The following is a 19,671-nucleotide window of genomic DNA, read 5'->3' on the forward strand; positions in this document are numbered from 1 at the left end:
ACAGAAAAGAAGGTAGTTTAATACAGGATGTGCCAGAGTGGACTGCTAGAGGAAGAAGAGGTAGAGGTAGGCTGAGGGAAACCTGGTTGAGGACAATGAAAAAAGAAGCAGGAGAGGAGTGTTGGTGGGACCTGAAGGAGATGGCAAGAGACAAATACTGGTGGAGAGAGTTCATTGAGGCCCTATGCATCCCGTGGGGTGCCACAGAAAATGACTGATTGATTGACTGAATTGAAAATATCCCGAAAATGTAGAAAAAGTACTAAAAACCCAAATAAACCCAAATGTATGCAACCCCAAATGCACCCAAGGGTCAACACATAAGGTATCACACAGGTGCAAAAGCGATCACAAACACGCATGTCACATGGCAACAGGCACCGTGAAGGGCATTTTGGCCATGCCCCCTTCTGATATTGGGCTGGCAATCTGACTGACTTTCCATGACCTGTGAGTATTCATTTTTTGGTGAAACATGTTTATTTTAGCAGCAGAATACAAAATTAAAATTAAAAAATAACCAGCACTTTTGAGCCATACACCTCAAAAATAGCAAGCACAATACAGGTTAACCACGTCAAGTTTAATTCTGATGTATACAAAACACTTAGTTAATAAATTCATAACTGCTCACTCCACTCTTACAACCGTGGCAGATCTCCAGGCAGCACAATATTGATCCAATTCTTTGTCCAGTCCATGTCTACTGGTCTCCATGCAAGACATCATCCATCTTCCTTTGGTTGTCCTGTGCCACTCTTTCCTCCACATTCACACCAGTAATCCTCATCAGATAGTCCTTCAGTCCTTCTCCTCCTTCCTTTCATTGTGTCCAAGCTATCACACAGTGACACAGCTATAGGGACCCTGCCCAGTCAGATCCTTGCCACTCCCCCCCCCCAGTTGAAATTTCAATTATTTAAAATATGCACACATTATAGCAGTGGATCCCCTCAGAAAAGGGCCTGGCCCCAACTTGGGACTACACAACTGAGAAGACCTGGCTATGCCACTCCACATAGCAATGGTCAGCATCACCTTATGTCAAATCTTTTTTACAGCAAACTATTCTGTCATATCACTTAGTGAAAATCCTGTTCATTCATATCAACATTATCATCTTTGTGCATCCCAGCCTGAATAGATAATCTTGTACAACCCATCCCACTGCCATATGGCATAATATTTCTCATGTATTTTTGTAGAGTACCTTCATGAGATAAAATTCCCTTTATGGTCTAGAGGGGAAACATTTCTTCGAACAACTTCTCATTCTAGCGACAGAGCAACTGCTCCTCCATGCAATCGAAGTGGCTGTCTCCAAATCAACATTTTCCAATTTACTGTCCACAGTCCAAACACCCCAACATATCGCAAATCGAAAACTTCTCATATCCCCCAATCTATTTAACACCACTTCATCTTTTTGTGGACCCATTTATTACAGGTTGAACACAAGATAAAATTCCTTTGTAATCTTATCTGGGCAGCTGTTCAGAAAGCATTTGGATTTCCACCTTAGACCAATCCCTCCCTTTTAGCTGCCTCCTGAGTCACAGCATGCAGGGAATAATGTACATAGAGGGTATCCTCATCCCCATGTTTCTTATTATGTCAAAGAGTCCCATGAGGGAATCCAACTACCCACTCGAATGAAGGTGCATGTTGACAGACTTTGCTTTAAATCTTAAATTATAGAGGAATGCATAAAAGCCACAACGACACATGTTCAACTAGTTGTGAGGCTTCCAGCAACTTCTCAAATGTGGGGGAAAATAATACTATTTGGCCAGAAGATACTCAAATAACTTCAAACCATACAAATGACTACAAATAATTCAAACTAAACTGAAAACCTAACACTTTCTCACCTCTTATTTCAAGACTTACCTGTAATTTGCGATACATCTCGAGATTAATGACTTTAATATCATCAAGTTGTTGGCGGAGTGAAATGATAGTGTCCTGTTTCTCGTGGATGTCTTTCTCGAGCAACTTTGCAGCCATCTCACTTTCAGCCTTCATCTGAATCTGCAGTTCAAGCTCTTTCTCAACCTGTCGAGTATGAGCACTCTCCTCCTCTAGTTGTCGTCTCAGGTCCTGCATCTCTTCCTCACACCCAATAACGCTCACTCTGCTTGCCTTCTTAGCCTGCAGATTTGGATAAGAAAAAGATTTCTTAAGTAAAACATGGTTAAGATTCCATTAAGACATCATAAATACAGTACCAGCATTATAGAAATATTTAACTGTCTGAGGATATCAACATTAATATTTCACATTAGACACCCAAGAATTATAACTCATGTATTTCGGACACAACCTTTCATGGGGTTAACTAGGCTGGAATAAGGAAGGTTCTGGGTATATCTGTATTCCTCAGTGAACAGAAGGATACTATGGTTTATTATTATACAACCCTCATTTCCAACACAATACACTGTAGTTTGTGGCCAATACCTCACCACAAAGGTCATCTTTCTTTGTACAACTCCTCCCTCACCCACCCCCACCCCACACAAAATAAGCGCTGTGACTTCCTCTTCTTTCTATCTTTCATTTTTTCCTCTTCTTTCTTTCCTTCATTCTTACCTCTTCTTTGTCTACTGGTGACTCTACACTGAGTGACATACCAAATGGTTTCCTGTACACCAAGATGCCATTTACTACACTGGGTGGTAACCTATAACCAAATTATGGCACCTGGTGGCTTGGTGGGTAATTAAGGTACTCCAATCCGACTAAGCCAGTGCAGGTCTATACCTAAAGGGTGGTTGGGGTTTATTGCTCACGTAATGCCACTCAGGGACGAGTGAGGCTGGTCACTCTCATCTTAAAAGTCGGGACCAACTTGTGTAGCCAAGGGCTCCAATGCTCCTCATGGGGCAACACTGACTAGATGATGAATGAATGACTTTCAGAGTTCTAGGTTCCCACCCTCGACCATGTATCTCACAGACTGTGGCTACCATTTTTGAACCACTAGCACAATACATACACTCTTCTGAATAAAGTATGCATGGCAAAGATAAAAACAATCTAGTCAACTCGCTTTAATGTAGATAAGCCTATGTACAGTACAATGAGTTATTCTATATCTGACCCTTTTTATGCCCTTTTTTTTGGATTTATGTCTACAGTAAATTAGAAACATACTGTCCATTAAAGTTCCACTGATACCTATAAAACTGACTGACTAGATCCCTCTATTTACAATAGCAGTGCATTAAAATATGTGATATTTTGGGACACATCCCTGATATAGCAAGGCCTGACAGCACTAGTGCAAAATCATGACTCAGATTCATTATCCTTCCCAGCAGCGTTACACAGGGCAATGTTTTCTTACCAGATGTGGAGACACTATGAGGTCTCCATTATTTTCACTACTACACATCATGAGGAACCAGGTACTGTATATAAGAGCAACACAATGCTTATTTTTCCCCCATTCTTGTTCCCCATCCTCCCACCCATCGTTAAATCCATTTCTGCCCCACCAGGGTGAGAGGGTCCTAGGGCTAGGCTACTCTTCCAAAAATTTACAAGTGACTAGCTGTTTGTCCTTGGGAGATATCATATAGTAATAAACCTAAACCAGCCCCTGGATTTAAATCCTAAGTTGATGTACTTAGGTCTGAACATAGCTGGAATTCAAAAACAATATATCTGTGCTAATCTAAATGGATGTGGATAATCCCAACCTACTTAAACAGACACAGCTGGATCTGAACTGAATTAAATGGCCCTGAACTAACATGGCTGAGCCTGACTGGATGTATTACAAGGTACTGGTACATAAAGATGCATGCATATTTTCCAGATCAAACTATCTATCTATTGTCAGACGCCTCAATCCCGTAAGGGGGTGGCCACAAACAAATCGCCTCCATGTCACCCTGTCCCCTGCCATTTCACTGCCCCACTCCCATCTCACACCCCCCTCTCATATACCTCTCCACTCCATCCCTCCATCTCACATTTGACCTCCCCCTCTCTCTCCCCACCTTCCACCTCAAATACACTCTCCTTGTCAGTCTCTCACTCTCCAGATCAAACACAACCAATAATAATCCTAATAACTAAATGCCAGTTCAGAAAAAATAGCAGGAAAGGCCATTCTCAGAAGCAACTATATAATTTTGCTTTCTGCTATGTCAAGAAAGGATTAAGCATAACCTACCTGGCCATGGAAGCTCCCAGAGCACAGAAATGTCTATGATATTTAAAAAGTGTTGTGCAAGCCACTGCCATAGGGTTGAAAACAATCAGACTAAGGAAACAGGCTCCCTAGCCTGAGACCTTAGTTGAAAGTATTTAATAAAAGAATGTTTTTAGTAACAAAGTCTTTGTAGCATTCAAATATCAGGCCTACTGCTGAGATCCCGAAACTTATTTATTTAAGTAGTGTTTACATCAACCATCAACTTGACATTACTCGTCATCCTCGCCATCATCACTATCACCATCACCCAAACCACCTTCCAGTGAATTATGGTGCAGATAGGATACAGAAGCAGGAGCAGGAAAATACAAAACAGGAGAACTATCAACTGAGTGTCCACAATACTAACCTCTTTATTCATTTGTTCTTGCTGCTGATGAGTCGGTAGGCCCCTTTCTTTGCGTAGATTATCGTTTTCTTCTTCCAAATGCAGAATAGCATTCTTTGCTATAGCCAGATCCTCCTTCATAAGAGCATTGGTGGTGGTCAGAGTTTCCATTTTAGCCTGCAGGTTGGTTACCGTGGCACTGAAACAGGAGTTGCTATAAGTGTACAGTGGTGAATAATAATCTACCTATCTAGTATTCTCTATTCACCCATCATCCAATCCTATGTCGCCCCATGTGCAGCATAGGAACCCGGGGCTAGGCAAGTTGGTCCTGATATTTAAGATGAGTGACCAGCCTCACTCATCCCTGAGTGGCATTACATGAGCAATAAACCCCAACCACTCCTTGGATATAAACCTACACAGGCTCAATCAGATTGGAGTGCCTTAATTACCCACTAAGCCAATAAGCGTCATAATCTGGTTATGTGGTTGCCACCCAGGGTAATAAATGGTTTCCTGGCATACAGGAAACCATTTGGCTTGTCACTCAGTGTAGAGTCACCATCACACACAAATAAAAACTAAGTAGCTATACAAAAATGAGCTAAGGGATTATGTCACAGTGTGTGACCTAAGGGATATGAGACAGAAGAGAATGGCTGCTGGAGACTGAGCAGCACAGATAGCCACCACTAGGTGATCTAGGCCAATGGGTGGAAAATATTGGAGCCTTTACAAATGAACAAACAAACTTTGAAAGCAACACTTTAATACAGTTCGTAAGTGCTTCACAGGTTCACAGAATGAAACTCAAGATTTAAAACTACAGCTTTCCTCATCAACCTGCATTCTATTGCTTTTCATCCACTGTGGTAATGCATTTGTGGGCATAAGGGATGTGACAGGAGAGTAGGAGGTTTTCTGAGGGACCAACCAAGGTTACTGTTCCCATAGGTAGTGTCCATATAGTATTTAAAAGAACTGACTCATTTTTTGGTTATCTTACATGTACAATGCATGGCAACCCACTACTTCCAGCACCAACACCTCACTGACCCAACCGTCCTCACCCCAAATCCCCATTTCAGTGTTGTTACCAAAGAAAAGAATGTAACCTCTCCTTCCAAGAGAACCAAGATATAGCATTTGGAAGAGTTACCAAGTGTACATATCATCATAATACAGTAAAGCACCGGGTTTTGCACCTAACAGGGACCATGAAAAGTGCCGCCAAAGTTGATTCAGCCAAAGTTGAGGCATTCACCTTATGGGAAATAAGCTTATAGGGACCGGGCCCGAAAGATAACTCACCCCCCTTGTGTATTTCTTACTTTAAATACATCCTAAAGTTACCTAAAATGTTGCTATTAACACACTGAATTTCCTAAAAAGCAGCCTTTCCTGATCTACCAGGTGACCCGCCAACATGTCGTAAAAGTACCCCCGCTAATACCAATACACCAGTCCTGCATGAGACAGCCCTAGCATGTATTCAATATGGATGGTGCGTGTTAGTGCCGAAGTGGTGACATGTGGAGGTGTAGGAGGACTACTGGGCCTTGGGATAGGTGACTGCCCCCAAGAAATAGGCCCTGAGCCTTTGCCCAGAGTCTGAAAAAAAATAAAAATAAAAAAATAAAAAATAAAAAAATAATCATAAAGTAACATTAACTTATCCAAAAATATAAAAACATCATAATATACACTTAAATACAATATGTAACTCAGCTGTACTTGGTCACTTTTCACTCATCTACCTCCGGGGCCTGGTTCAAAATACTTCTTCGCAGGGGCTAGATAGGCTGTAAGTTCACTCAGCTGTTTTCTCATACTACATACAGTTGACTCTTGCACATTATACATTTTGCATATTTAAGGGTTAAGAGCACCTTTCTCCATTTCTGCCACGATTTTATTTTTTAACCCATCATCATACCTGCATTTTTTCATCCCCTTGCAGCAGCCATCCTTGCCCTTCCCTTTACTGCCTGGTGTTCCAGGTTCATGCCTTCTTACACCATTTCCATTGTAACCCAGTCCATCTCCACCTCCACTTGAAGCAAAAGATGACATATTTCCATTAATTATTAATCAAGGATGTGAGTTTAACACTCAATTTGCGGACACACCAAATACGTGTGGGAAACAGGCCAAAACTAAGTGTTGGTGCTGGTGTCGCTGTGGCAAGAATCCTAACCTTGTGCTGCCAATGGCTGTGAAAGTGCGTTTTTTAGTAGCTAATGTACAGCCAACAGCAGAAGTTCGTCCCTCTTAGCGTGCGTGATACGAGCCTGTTGATCTGGTAACACTGTATGAGATAGAGTTGACAGGTACGCTTTAAATGGCTAATATTAAAGAAATGTGTTCGGAGATAAGAACACATTCCCTAATGATAATATTAATTTGTAGCAGGTGGGATAATGTTATTGTGAAATGTTTGACACTGGTGTATGAAGATTCTTCGTTATGGACACAGACGCATAGGATTATTTGGACTGGACTGATGTTGCCAGCAAGTATTATATGAAATATTATAGAACGATTGCAGTCCTAAAGGTGAGGTTGCAAGAAAACACTAATTACGATGTCAGTTACACACTAAACAAACACGGAAACTGACAGTTCGTGTTTCGCCAGTATGCGGTTTAGTTTTACAAGTTAAATCACTTCCTTTTCTGACCTCTCTCCCCACCCGTCTCTTCTCTTCCTAGTCATGCTCTGCCATCATCCACGTTTTATCGTTAATGCTGAATACCGTATGTCTGTAGGTAAACTGTGGGAAACAATATAAAAGTGTCAAATGAGCTTCATTTCCTCCTCCATCACTTGAAATGTTATCCATGACTTGAATATAAATGTTAGTAACATGAATAAATCGTCACTGTGGTGGTTAGGAGACATTACTCGTCACATTATATAACATTTATATAACCATCGTTAATACAGTGCTCCAAATACACTCCCTCTCGACCCCCTCGCCGTCTCCTCCCCTCCCCCTTCCACTGTCTCCATCACTTCTCCCCCCTCCCTTCCCCCCCTCTACCAGTACCCCTTGTTTCTCTCCCTCAACACCCCCAACCCTTCCCAACGATTTCATTTAACTGACTCTGCTTCTGTTTACCTCCCTAACTAGATCGGTTCTTCATAATTTGAATACAGTTACAGTATTACCATTTACAGGACTCTGAGTCTTAATTGTAATGACATTATAAACACAATACTCGTGCATGTTATATTGCCAACTGTATTACACACAAGTAACCAAATTACTTACATAACAATATGTCCACCGTAACTATCAGTGTTCAATACCATCCCCCCCTTGTAGATTCCTTCCCTCCTCGCCTCCTTCCCGCTTTCTGTATCCCTCACTCCTCCCTTCACGTTATAACATATTTATCTGTCCCAGCTTGTAATATATGTAATCCCTTCCCTCACCCAAAGTATTCCTGCTTCCATAATCCCCTCCCCCCCCACACATTGTGTTCCGCACTAAAGTGAGACCTATGAGATACGTCTACTTATATATAATTTAAAACAATATGCCATCGACATACTTTGATCTGAACTCCCTCAACGCATGATCTTACAAGGTCAGAGAATGCAGTCAGCAAGATTATCCCTATCATTCCATTCCCATAGCTGCATTGCATGGTCAGAACAAAAGGTAACGGCATGGCTGTCCGTCAGCGCCCTGAACATCTGTTCTGCAACTGCCGATATTATCGATACAGGAGTGACAAGGACTCGGATGGATAGGAAGCGAACCTTTACCATAATTAACCCTTACACCGCGACAATCTCATACTTCCACTTACATCTGCCTGCTGTCCAGGCTCATGACAAGCATATTCCGATAAGGGCTTAATCTACTCATCCAGAGGGGTATAATCCCCCTTCATCGTATATTACGATGATTATGGTAGCCAAATGTATGAGGATACAGCTTTTGTGACTATCATCTATTTTGCTATATTTAATCGTAACTGAAGATCTACAAATTATCACCAAGAATACTGACAGTACTTTTAAGAAAATATTTTCTGGATGCGTGTAGATCATACAACATCTATCTATCTATCTATCTATAGCCCGACGCCCTAATCCAGAAAGGGTTGTCGCAGACAAAACGCCTCTAAGTCGCTCTGTCACCCACCATTTGACTTCCCTCCCCCCAACTCAACCCCCCCTCCCCCATATATTCCTCTCAACTCCATCCCTCCACCTCATCCTCGGTCTACCCCTCCCTCTCCCTCCCTCCACCTCACCTACATACACCCTCTTAGTCAGTCTTTCATTCTCCATTCTCTCCACATGTCCAAACCACCTCAGTCATACAACATACGCAATGATTATTTTTCATTTTATACTTTTTTTGGTGAAAAGGACGTTTGTGCTTCATATTTTATGTATGTTGGGATTTATAAAATAAGTGTAAGCAAGATATTAATGGCTAGAGGGGGAGAAATAAAATGATCATTAAACTGAGGCACTGACTGCCGTCCTTTGAACAGTTAATGCCTCTTGACCGCCATTGTCATGGTCATTATAATATTACACATTATTAAAGGATACTATACAAAAACATGACCCAAACATCGTTATGTTGTTCGATTCCCGAAACAAAAATGAAAAAGGGAGAGAAAAAGACATTTGAAATGACAAGGGAGAGAAGTTGGGCAGGGTCAATACAATAACACGGTGGGGAGGGATTCGGAGTGTTGCAGGCTAGAAATGAAAGTTACTGGAAATGGGGGCGGAGGGAGGGGGGAGAAGTGATGGAAACAGTGGAAGGGGGAGGGGAGGAGACGGCGAGGGGGTGGAGAGGGAGTGTATTTTGGGCACTGTAAGAACGATAGTTAGGTAAGTGTTACATAAATGATGACAAGAAATGTCTCCTAACCACCACTGACTATTTATTCATGTTACTAACATTTATATTCAAGTCATTGATAACACTTCAAGCGATGGAGGAAAAGAAGCTCATTGACACTTTTATATTATTTCCCACAGTTTACCTACAGACATACGATTTTCAACATTAACGATAAAACGTGGATGATGGCAGAGCATGACTTGGAAGAGGAGAGACGGGTGGGGAGAGAGGTCGGAAAGGGAAGTGACTTAACTTATAAAACAAAATCGCATACTGGCGAAACACGAACTGGCAGTTTCTGTGTTTGTTTAGTGTGTAACTGACATCGTAATTAGTGTTTTCTTGCAACCTCACCTTTAAGACTGCAATCGTTCTATAATATTTCATATAATACTCGCTGGCAACATCAGTCCAGTCCAAGTAATCCTAGGCGTCTGTGTCCGTAACGAAGAATCTTCATACACCAATGTCAAACATTTCACAATAACTTTATTATCCCACCTGCTGCAAATTAATATTATCATTAGAGAATGTGTTCTTATCTCCGAACACATTTCTTTAATATTAGCCATTTAAAGCGTACCTGTCAACTCTATCTCATACAGTGTTACCAGATCAACAGGCTCGTATCACGCACGCTAAGAGGGACGAACTTCTGCTGTCGGCTGTAAAATCATGGGAAGATTTGATGGCTGTTGCAAAAATGCAATTTTTGCCAATCCTGATGTCACAAAAGCTGGTGCCTTACTGTACTACATATTCATTACACACTTACAGCAGTACAATACATGCAACAAAGGTCACACAACACACAATAAGAACTTATGGTAGCAGAATACCTGCAACAGAAATAATACATTTCACTGGCCAAATACTGTATTAACATATAAGGCCATGTGCTGAGTTCTGTAGTGGGCAACACTGATGTAAGCAAGGCTGTGGTGGCATTAAACAGACAAGCTTCCTAAACTTTGACTGTCAGCTCATTAACTTAGTGAAAAGTGATGGTACAATACTGTATCTGCAATGAAAACAATGCAACACTCATTCAACAGTTACTGCAGATATAACAACACTTTACAGTTCAAGTGCTGTACAAACATATACTGCCATGCAGCAAGTTGTGCATTAGGCGATGCTATGATACGGTATGTAGTCTGGAACCAAACAAGCTTTGAACAGTCATGGAATTGACTCGGCATTCCTCATATCATGAGGTTTGTGTGAGTTGGAAAACTCTTGCATACAAGCATTTTTTTCATACTGAGGATTTGCATTAACTGGAATTCTGTCATATAACAAAAATGGTATAAAAATGGCCATCCACATAAGCAAAAATTTGGGTAACAGTCACTTGGATACTAGGAGTTTCCTAAACCTGTACTGTACTTTATACAGTAAAGCATATACAATAGATAAGACATGCATGCACACGCAATGATATACATAAAACCATCCTCAGAGACCCTCAACATACTTCAGATGCCTATTGAGCTCCTCAATGTAGTTCTTCTGGTCTAGCACTGTAGTCATGTCAGTGTTATGATCAAGAGGGTCATCTGGACTGGCATCTGAGGCAGCGTTACGTAGGTACAGCGAGAAGTCAATAACACCCATCTGGCTGTCAAGGTCCTCTTCCTGTGCGACAAATGAAAAAAAAAAATAAATAAATAAAATAATTTTCAAAGAAAAAAAGTGAATCTGATGAACTGCAAGATGCCTTATTACAAATATCAAGGTTAGTCATCACAATCATCCTGGCCTTTTTTCCAATGCAAAGACAGTATGAGGTCAACCATGAAAAAAATGCATTTTCTTTAATGACAAAAATGCCTTTCCTGTAAATGCCTCCATCATCATACATATCTGGCCCTTCCCTCCAAGACAAGCCATCTTTCCTCAGGTACAGACAGTCCCCATTATTAGTACCCTCCTCCCCTTTTTTTCCTATTAGGTTCTCAGCAAATTAGAGAAAAATTGCCCATCAAAGTTCCACTGCTGCCCATGAGTCTGATTTGATAGTTTTCCCCAATTTACATGAAAAAGAATATGTAAAGAGACGTGATACAGAATTTTAAAACTCATCCCTCACTTATAGCAAGGACTACATGTAGCTTTCCACTTAATTCTTCAATCTCATTCCCAGTCTTCCTGTCCTCATTCCCTCATCAACTTCTATCACACTCATACACAAGCATTTGTTCATCCATCTTTTCAGGTAACTTAATATATAAATAACTGAACTCCTCTCTAATGCTCTACACTGTAACTTCAGCTCTTCTATCACTGCCCTAAGGCAAAGTTGGGATCCTGGGATCATTTTACTGTACTTTCATCTTGCATTTCTATTGTACTAGGATCTTCGGTGCTGTACACTACTAATTTTACTGCCCTATTGGATACTCTCTCCCACTTCTTCATCAAGTTCACATCCTAAATATGTTAACGCCCTCATAATCTTTATCACAGAAACATTCAACCACAGAGAACTCCTCACATCATGGTCTGACTAAAATACCTGTACCATTAAATATTAATCTTTTCACCTCATGAAGTTTCAAGGCTGAATAAAACTGTCTGGTATTTGACAAAATAAAATATATCCTCAGGCTGAAAGAATAACTAAAAGTTGTTTCACATTTCTTCACCCTGAGGGGGCTCTCCTATGCTGAATAAAATATCATAATCATCATCATCATGCTTCTTCTTCCACAGGTGGGTTGAGGAAGTATTTGGAAAGCAAGGAAAAGGAAGAAACATGACAGTGGGAGAACTGATCAACAGCATACCCAACAAAATGGATCACTCACTCATTCACTTACAATTCATGCCCCAAAACTTTGAATCCACCTCATAGGGATACTTTCCACATATATTTACTTAAAAATAACCTGTCAGAGTCAACCTGATGGCTGTCAAGCTAAAAAAGCAATACAAATCCCCTTGACATGCACTCCTCTATATGAAATACTTTCAGCTCTTTTTACTATCAGTTCCGTAGATTCTCAATTTGCACTTACTTTCCCCCAAATTCATTTACTATATCTACCTACCTTCTATCTGGGCAGCCATGTTTCCTCCCAGCTTCAGACTTGCTTAGATAAACTCTTTTCACCACCCTATTTACATCCACCCTCTCTACATGACTACGGTATAACATCTAAGCGCACACTCTTCTACTTTACTATACAGGAAACCCTCGATATACAGAACCCTCTTTTACCCAATTTTGTTTTTATCGACCACTTTGAGCTGGCTTAACGTTATGTTCATTTAACAAATTTTTGTTTGGTAAGAGAATGGAAGAGCAGGAAACACCAACCAGTGTGGCACCCCTACACACACACACACACACACACACACACACAATTTTTGTTTAGTACAAGAATGGAAGTGCGGGAAACACCAACCAGTGTGGCATCCCTACACACACACACACACACACACACACACACACACACGAGCAGCCGGAGAGAGAGGTCGTCCCAGGCATCGCTCCTAACCTTGAGTAGTTTCAGGAATTTTGTCTGTCCTGTCTCCTAGGGTCTTTCTTTAAATTTAAAATAATGAAAGTTGGCAGACTACCAAAAATGTAAAGATTTGTTGGCAATAGTATACATGAATGTTTGTGGCTTATTCGGTAACAGCTGTTTAGGTACTTTACCGGTACGTTAAAGATGGCCGAAAATGTAAACAATGAGGGAATGGAATTTCAAGGATTTGATGCTAATACTAATGTCATGGACCTGGTGAAAACATTAATTATGAGGATTAGTGAACTCGAAAAAAAAGTAGAGAATCTAGTGATAAAGGATGTGTCAGGAAATACGGAAACCACCATACAGAGTCTAATCCAGTCCAACGAAACAGCCAATGAAGAGATTAAGAATTTGAAGAGGGAGAATGTTGAACTGAGGAGGAAACTTGAAGAGAGTACTAATAAAACGGAGAAGGTGAGTAATGTACTAGAAGAACACAAGGCAAAGTGGGCACACGTAGAAGAAGAACAGAAAGAAGTGGTCAGCTTAAGAGAGATCATCCAGGAAGAAAGGGAAATGAACAAGAAAGAAATGGAAGAAAATGTAGTGAAAATACTGAAGAAAAAAGAGAAAATAGTGAGAGAAACTGTAGAAAGGAACAGATGTGTGGTAGTATTTGGAAACAGGGAAAAGGAAGAAAAGGTTAGGTTCGCAAGACTCGAGAAAGACACGAACATGGTGAGAGGAATATTAGGCAAGATTGACCCCGAAGGAGACAAGTGGGTAAAAGAAATTGAGGAAGTAAGGAGGATAGGGCCTTATAAGAAAGGGGAAACAAGACCAATGAGAGTCAAGTTTACATCAGAAAGTGTAATAAATGAGATACAGTACTTAAAGTGACCTGGAAATTAAGCAAAGAGGTGGGGATGGAAAATATTATAATAAGAAAAGATCTGAATGAAGAAGAAAGAGAAGTTTTAAAATCATTAAAGGAAGAAGTAAAGGAAAAAAATGATAAGAGGACAGAGGAAGAACGTAATACTTTTTTTTGGAGAGTATTGGATATGAAAGTAAGGAAATGGTATTTAAGGAAATAGAAGTGAAGGAAACTAGGGGGGATGGTTGTGAAAGATCAGAAGTTGAAGAAGTGGTACAGACAGAGAGTAGGAGAGAAGAGGGTATTAATAATGTCAAAAATAATTTGAAGGTGATATATACTAATGTTGATGGTTTCATATCGACAAGGATCGAAATTAATGATTTCTTGAGAGAACATGAACCTGATGTCATGTGCCTTTTAGAGACCAAATTAAGAGAAGATATTGATGTTCATTTGGGAGATGGTAAATACAAACTGTGGAGAAAAGACAGGAAAGAAAAAAAGGGAGGAGGAGTGATGATAGCAGTGAAGAACAACATAAATGTAGATACTGTGGAAATGGGAGAAGGCAGGGCTGAAGTGATATATATGAAATTAGAAACTGGAGAGAACGTTAAGAGAGATATGGCGGTAGTGTATGTTCCCCCAAAGACGAGAGCATGGAAGGATGACGAATACCATGAGATGTTGTCAGATATGGCTAGCTACTTGCAAAAAATAATTGAGAAAAGCAATAATATAATTTTGGTGGGTGACTTTAATTGTAAAGAGGTGAACTGGGAGGAATGGTACTCGGGAGGCGGCGAGGATTCGTGGGGTACTATGTTATTAAATATAATAATGAATAATGTGATGACGCAGTGGGTCAAAGAAGAGACACGGTTTCGAGGTGAGGACACACCAGCAAGGTTAGATTTACTGTTCACCAAAGAACCCGATATAATAGAATCATTGGAATATCTCTGTCCTTTGGGAAAAAGTGATCACGTGGTCATTGAGTTCCAGATGTTAATAGGAAACGTCGAGCCAAGAGACGAGCTTCATAGACAGGGAAGATACAACTTTGGCAAAGCAAATTTTACAGGATTGAGAAACTTTTTTTGAAAATGCAGATTGGAGAAAATTCAGAGAAACAAGAGAGATACAGAGGAAGTGGGATATCTTTCTAGACCTCTATAACTTGGGAGTGGAAAAATTTGTACCAAGAGTAAAAGGGAAAGAAAACAGGAAAAAGGAGTGGTTTAATAGAAGGTGTATGATAGCCAAAAAAAGAGAGAGATAAGGCATGGAACAACTGGAGAAAGAGAGGTAACGACAGAACAAAGGAAGAATATAAAAGAACAAGAAACGAATACACAAGAATACGTAGGGAAGAAGAAAGGAATTTTGAAAAAGGTATAACTGACAAATGCAAGGATGAACCCAAACTGTTTTATAGATTTGTTAATGGCAAACTGAAACAAAAGGAAGGAATCACCAAGCTGAAAGAAGATGGAGAGGTCTTTAAGGATGCGGCAATGCAAGCAGAAATAATGAACAAACGTTTCCAGTCAGTTTTCACTAAAGAAAAGGAGCTTGTGGAAGGGGAGGGAGTGATTAGAAATGTTCCGGTGATGAAAGATATAAAAGTGGAAGTGCAGGAAGTGTATAAATTACTGGAAACTCAAGATGTAAGGAAAGGCCCAGGACCTGATGGAATTTCTAATTGGGTACTGAAGGAATGCAGAGAACAACTGGCGGATAAAATTCACAGCTTAATTGTATGCCCACTGGAAGAGGGGAAAGTGCCAAAAGAATGGAAGAGGGCAAATGTGGTACCAATTTACAAGGGAGGAAACAGGGAAGAACCCCTGAATTATAGACCAGTGTCTCTAACCAGCATGGTCACAAAATTGTGTGAGAGAATCCTGAAAGACAGATGGATAAAATATCTGGAAGAGATGAATATTTTGGCTGAATGTCAGTTTGGATTCAGAAGTGGAAGGTCATGTGTTTCAAACTTGTTGAGCTTTTACTCAAGAAGCGATTGATGTGGTACAGGAGAGAGATGGTTGGGTGGATTGTGTGTACTTAGACTTAGAGAAGGCCTTTGACAAGGTACCTCATAAGAGACTAATGTGGAAACTAGAATATATAGGAGGACTAAAGGGGAAACTTCTGGAATGGATGAGAGACTTTTTGAGAGACAGACAAATGAGGACAGTAATAAAGGAAAAGATGTCTGGATGGAGGGAAGTAACAAGTGGAGTCCCTCAAGGCTCAGTGTTGGCGCCAGTAATGTTCCTGATTTACGTAAATGATATGGTAGATGGAGTGAACAGTTATGCGAGTCTGTTTGCTGATGATGTAAAGATCTTGAGGAAGATAGAGGTTGAGGAGGATTGTAAAATACTGCAGGAGGATTTGGATAGGATACACAATTGGAGCCGGACGTGGGAAATGAAATTTAATGTAAAGAAATGTAAAATATTGGAAATGGGTAAAAGTACCAGGAGACCATCACTGAATTATTTTTTGGGTAATGAATTAATCACAAAAAGGAGAGAAGAGAAAGATTTGGGAGTGCTGGTCCAAGATAGTTTGTCACCAGAAAAGCACATTAACAAGATAGTTGGAGAGACTTATAAGCTCTTGACTAACATAAGAGTAGCATTTCATTATATGGATGAGGAAATGATGAAAAAATTGATAGTGGCCATGATCCGCTCCAGGTTAGAATATGCAGCGGTAGTGTGGTGCCCACACAAAAAGAAAGATATAAACAAGATTGAGAGAATACAAAGAACAGCAACCAAGATGGTCCCCAGTCTGACAGACCTGTCATACAGAGAGAGGCTGGAAAAACTGGATTTGCCTTCGTTAGAGGAAAGGAGAAAGAGGGGAGACATGATTGCGGTGTTCAGGACCATGGTGGGAGTAGATAAAATTGACAAAGAAGATCTGTTTGTATGGGATAAGAGAGCAACAAGAGGACATGGAATGAAATTGAAAAAGTCAAGCTGCTTGAAGGATATCAAGAAATATAGCTTTCCTTACAGAAGTATAGACTTATGGAATAGCCTGGACAAAGAGATCGTCCAGTCTAAAAACTTAAACGAGTTTAAAGTTAAATTCGACTTACTGAGAAACAGCGACGGAAACCCACGAGCATAGTACATTCCGTGTATATCACAATTAGGTATATTCTTAAATATTTGAAACGACTTAGACAAAGAGGTGGTGCATGAGAAAAACATTCATGTGTGTAAAGGTAGACTTGATAAATGTGGATATGGAGACAGGACAACACGAGCATTGCTCAATTCCTGTATACTACAAATAGGTAAATACAAATAGGTAAATACACACACACACACACACACACACACACACACACACACACACACACACACACACACACACACACACACACACACACACACACACACACACACACACCGCTCGCTGGTGCAGTGGTAACATTCCTGCTTGCCAACTGGTGGACGGGAGTTCGCGCCTCGCTCAGGTTGCGAAAAGTTTCACTGACGAAGTGGGTGGTTACTGTCCCCCTTGAGCAAGGGGATGGGTGTGTGCGTGTGTGAAGGTCACAGCCTTGCCCTTAGATCGGACTATATGAGCTCTCAGCTCCTTTCTGGGAGAGTAAGAGCTGACGATCATGACCATCAAGTGATCCTGACCGACCCGGTGAAAAAATTATACACACACACACACACACACACACACACACACACACACACACACACACACACACACACACACACACAAAGTGATCATCCAGTCTAAAATTTTAAACAAGTTCAAAACAAAATTTGACTTAATGAGAAAAAGAGACAGGACCCCATGAGCGTAGCTCATTTCCTATCACAACTAGGTAAATACAACTAGGTAAGTACACACACACACACACACACACACACACACACACACACACACACACACACACATACACACGCTCTTCTGCAACCCACAGAATGCCGCATCAGTCTCTGGGTGACCAACATTGTGAGGAGCCATAAATAGAGCATTTATTGTGAAAGAGAGCCATAACTGTATGTTACTGTGTATGACATGGCTGAATGACACTATGAATGACACTACATTCAACGATCTTTGTTCCGTTAAAGCCACAATGCCTGGGAAATTACCATTCAGCACAGTGTTCGGCTTTAGCAAACTATCGGCTTTAACATAAAGGGTCTGGTACCAATTAGTTTGTTATATCGAAGGTGCAATGTACATGGAATTCCTGACTCCATACCTTTCATGAATTGCATTATTTCTTATTCCATCCACTATCTCCATTCTACACACAATCCTCAGTGACCCCATTTCTTGTGCTATTACTCATGACTTTCTATTTTCATGCCCCACCAGTCTCAAACCCATATGTTCGAGGGCATTAAAATCTGTTCAAGCAAGCCTCCTGTCACTCAGACCTCCATTTCGTAACAAGGCCTGCATAGCACCAGCCACTTTCCTCCTCTGTGCTACTTCACTTTCTATTCCTTTGTACATTTAGCTCTCTTCTCTACCAATGCATCCAGCCACTTAACCTCCCTCACCAATTTGAGTCTCTCTCCCTTTACCACTGCCTCACACTGAAATAATTTTTATCCTCATTTTATGGCAAAACCAAAGCACATATCCCACTGACCTTGACACAGAGGTTACAGTCGATGACATTAAGTCCAACCAAGAGTCCCATGATTACTATGGCCTCATCAGCTAGCATGAGAGCACCAGGTTCATAGAATTCTGTTAGGAGGTCATCACGGCGTTCAATTAGTAGGCGAAAGTAGTCAGCCAGTTTCTTCTGCATCAATGCCAGACGCAGCCATGCACGTGCTCGCCCTATGTGAGTCCTGAGGAGAAGGCGCACTGTATTAGAGTATGGGGGAAGCCACAGGAGTAGAAAGAGATGACCTGAGTGGTAAGTGTTGATTAGTTTGTTCTATCTTTTGTATCAGGTTCATCTGAATGCGAACCCAGTGGACCGCAGGCAGAAGTTTCCCTTCCTCTGCGGTCCATCATCCCCTTTTTAAAGGATATAAACAGAATTGTGAGACATTTGTATAACTGACCTGGTTATATTGGTAACACTATGCAAGGTGCCTCTCTCCAGGAAATGAGACATGATACTTGGGAGATATTTTCAGAATGGTGAATAGAGCAGAAGTGATAATAATCAATCACTCCAATATTGTATTACCTAATCACTTCTGGATTTTCACTATCACCATCATCATCATCATCATCATCATCATCCTGCCTCTTTTTCCCACACGCATGTGGGGTGAGGTAGGGTACAGAAGTCTAGGAAAAGAAATGAATGCATTCGTGGGAAAACTAATCAACATGTCCAATGAAATGGGTCACACACACTGTCATTTACAATTTCAGATGCTGAACAAGAAAAAGACCAACACACATAAAACTAAGTAAGATACAGGATTGGGAACCCAATGAACTACAGAGGGAAGAGCTAAATAATGAGTTAAAGCTTAATGAAAAACATCTGCCTTCAGTGATGCTTAAAACAGAAAAATACCCAACTCATCTTATTTCTTAGAGAAGGAGCTAAGAAAATTTAATTTCAGAGAAGCTGAAACTGTAACTCTATACATATTTGTTTCATGTAGGCATATTAAAAGTGATGTCTGAGTAACAGTAGTCAGACTCATATGTTAACGTTGATCACCATTTGAAGGTGACTGGATACCAAATCCAAAACTGGCATGTCTTCCATTTCTAATCAAATAATGTAATTATTTCTCTTCAAAATGCTTCATATGTAGTTCTGTACCCTTACAAGCAGGCTGTCTGACTTAAATTTATGCAAAGACTCATATACAGTAAGAATGCAGGTTTTGTGCTGCAGAG

At 40.6% G+C, this 19,671-nt stretch overlaps 1 protein-coding gene across 1 annotated transcript in view; it reads right to left on the reverse strand.

Annotated features, from left to right (window-relative positions):
- The window catches only part of LOC145401007 (RUN and FYVE domain-containing protein 2), a 64,487-nt gene that overhangs the window by 29,315 nt on the left and 15,501 nt on the right, over window positions 1-19,671 (reverse strand). The window contains exons 5-8 of the mRNA XM_080273371.1: window positions 18,446-18,653; window positions 10,910-11,070; window positions 4,575-4,752; window positions 1,891-2,151 (exon numbers count right to left, since the gene is read on the reverse strand). Of these exons, the coding sequence (XP_080129497.1) occupies window positions 1,891-2,151; window positions 4,575-4,752; window positions 10,910-11,070; window positions 18,446-18,653 (808 nt within the window). The remainder of the gene's footprint in view (window positions 1-1,890; window positions 2,152-4,574; window positions 4,753-10,909; window positions 11,071-18,445; window positions 18,654-19,671) is intronic.

Source organism: Coenobita brevimanus, chromosome 54, assembly GCF_032717465.1.
Source record: "Coenobita brevimanus isolate Jiangsu-jjx chromosome 54, ASM3271746v2, whole genome shotgun sequence".
Lineage (NCBI taxonomy): Eukaryota > Metazoa > Arthropoda > Malacostraca > Decapoda > Coenobitidae > Coenobita > Coenobita brevimanus.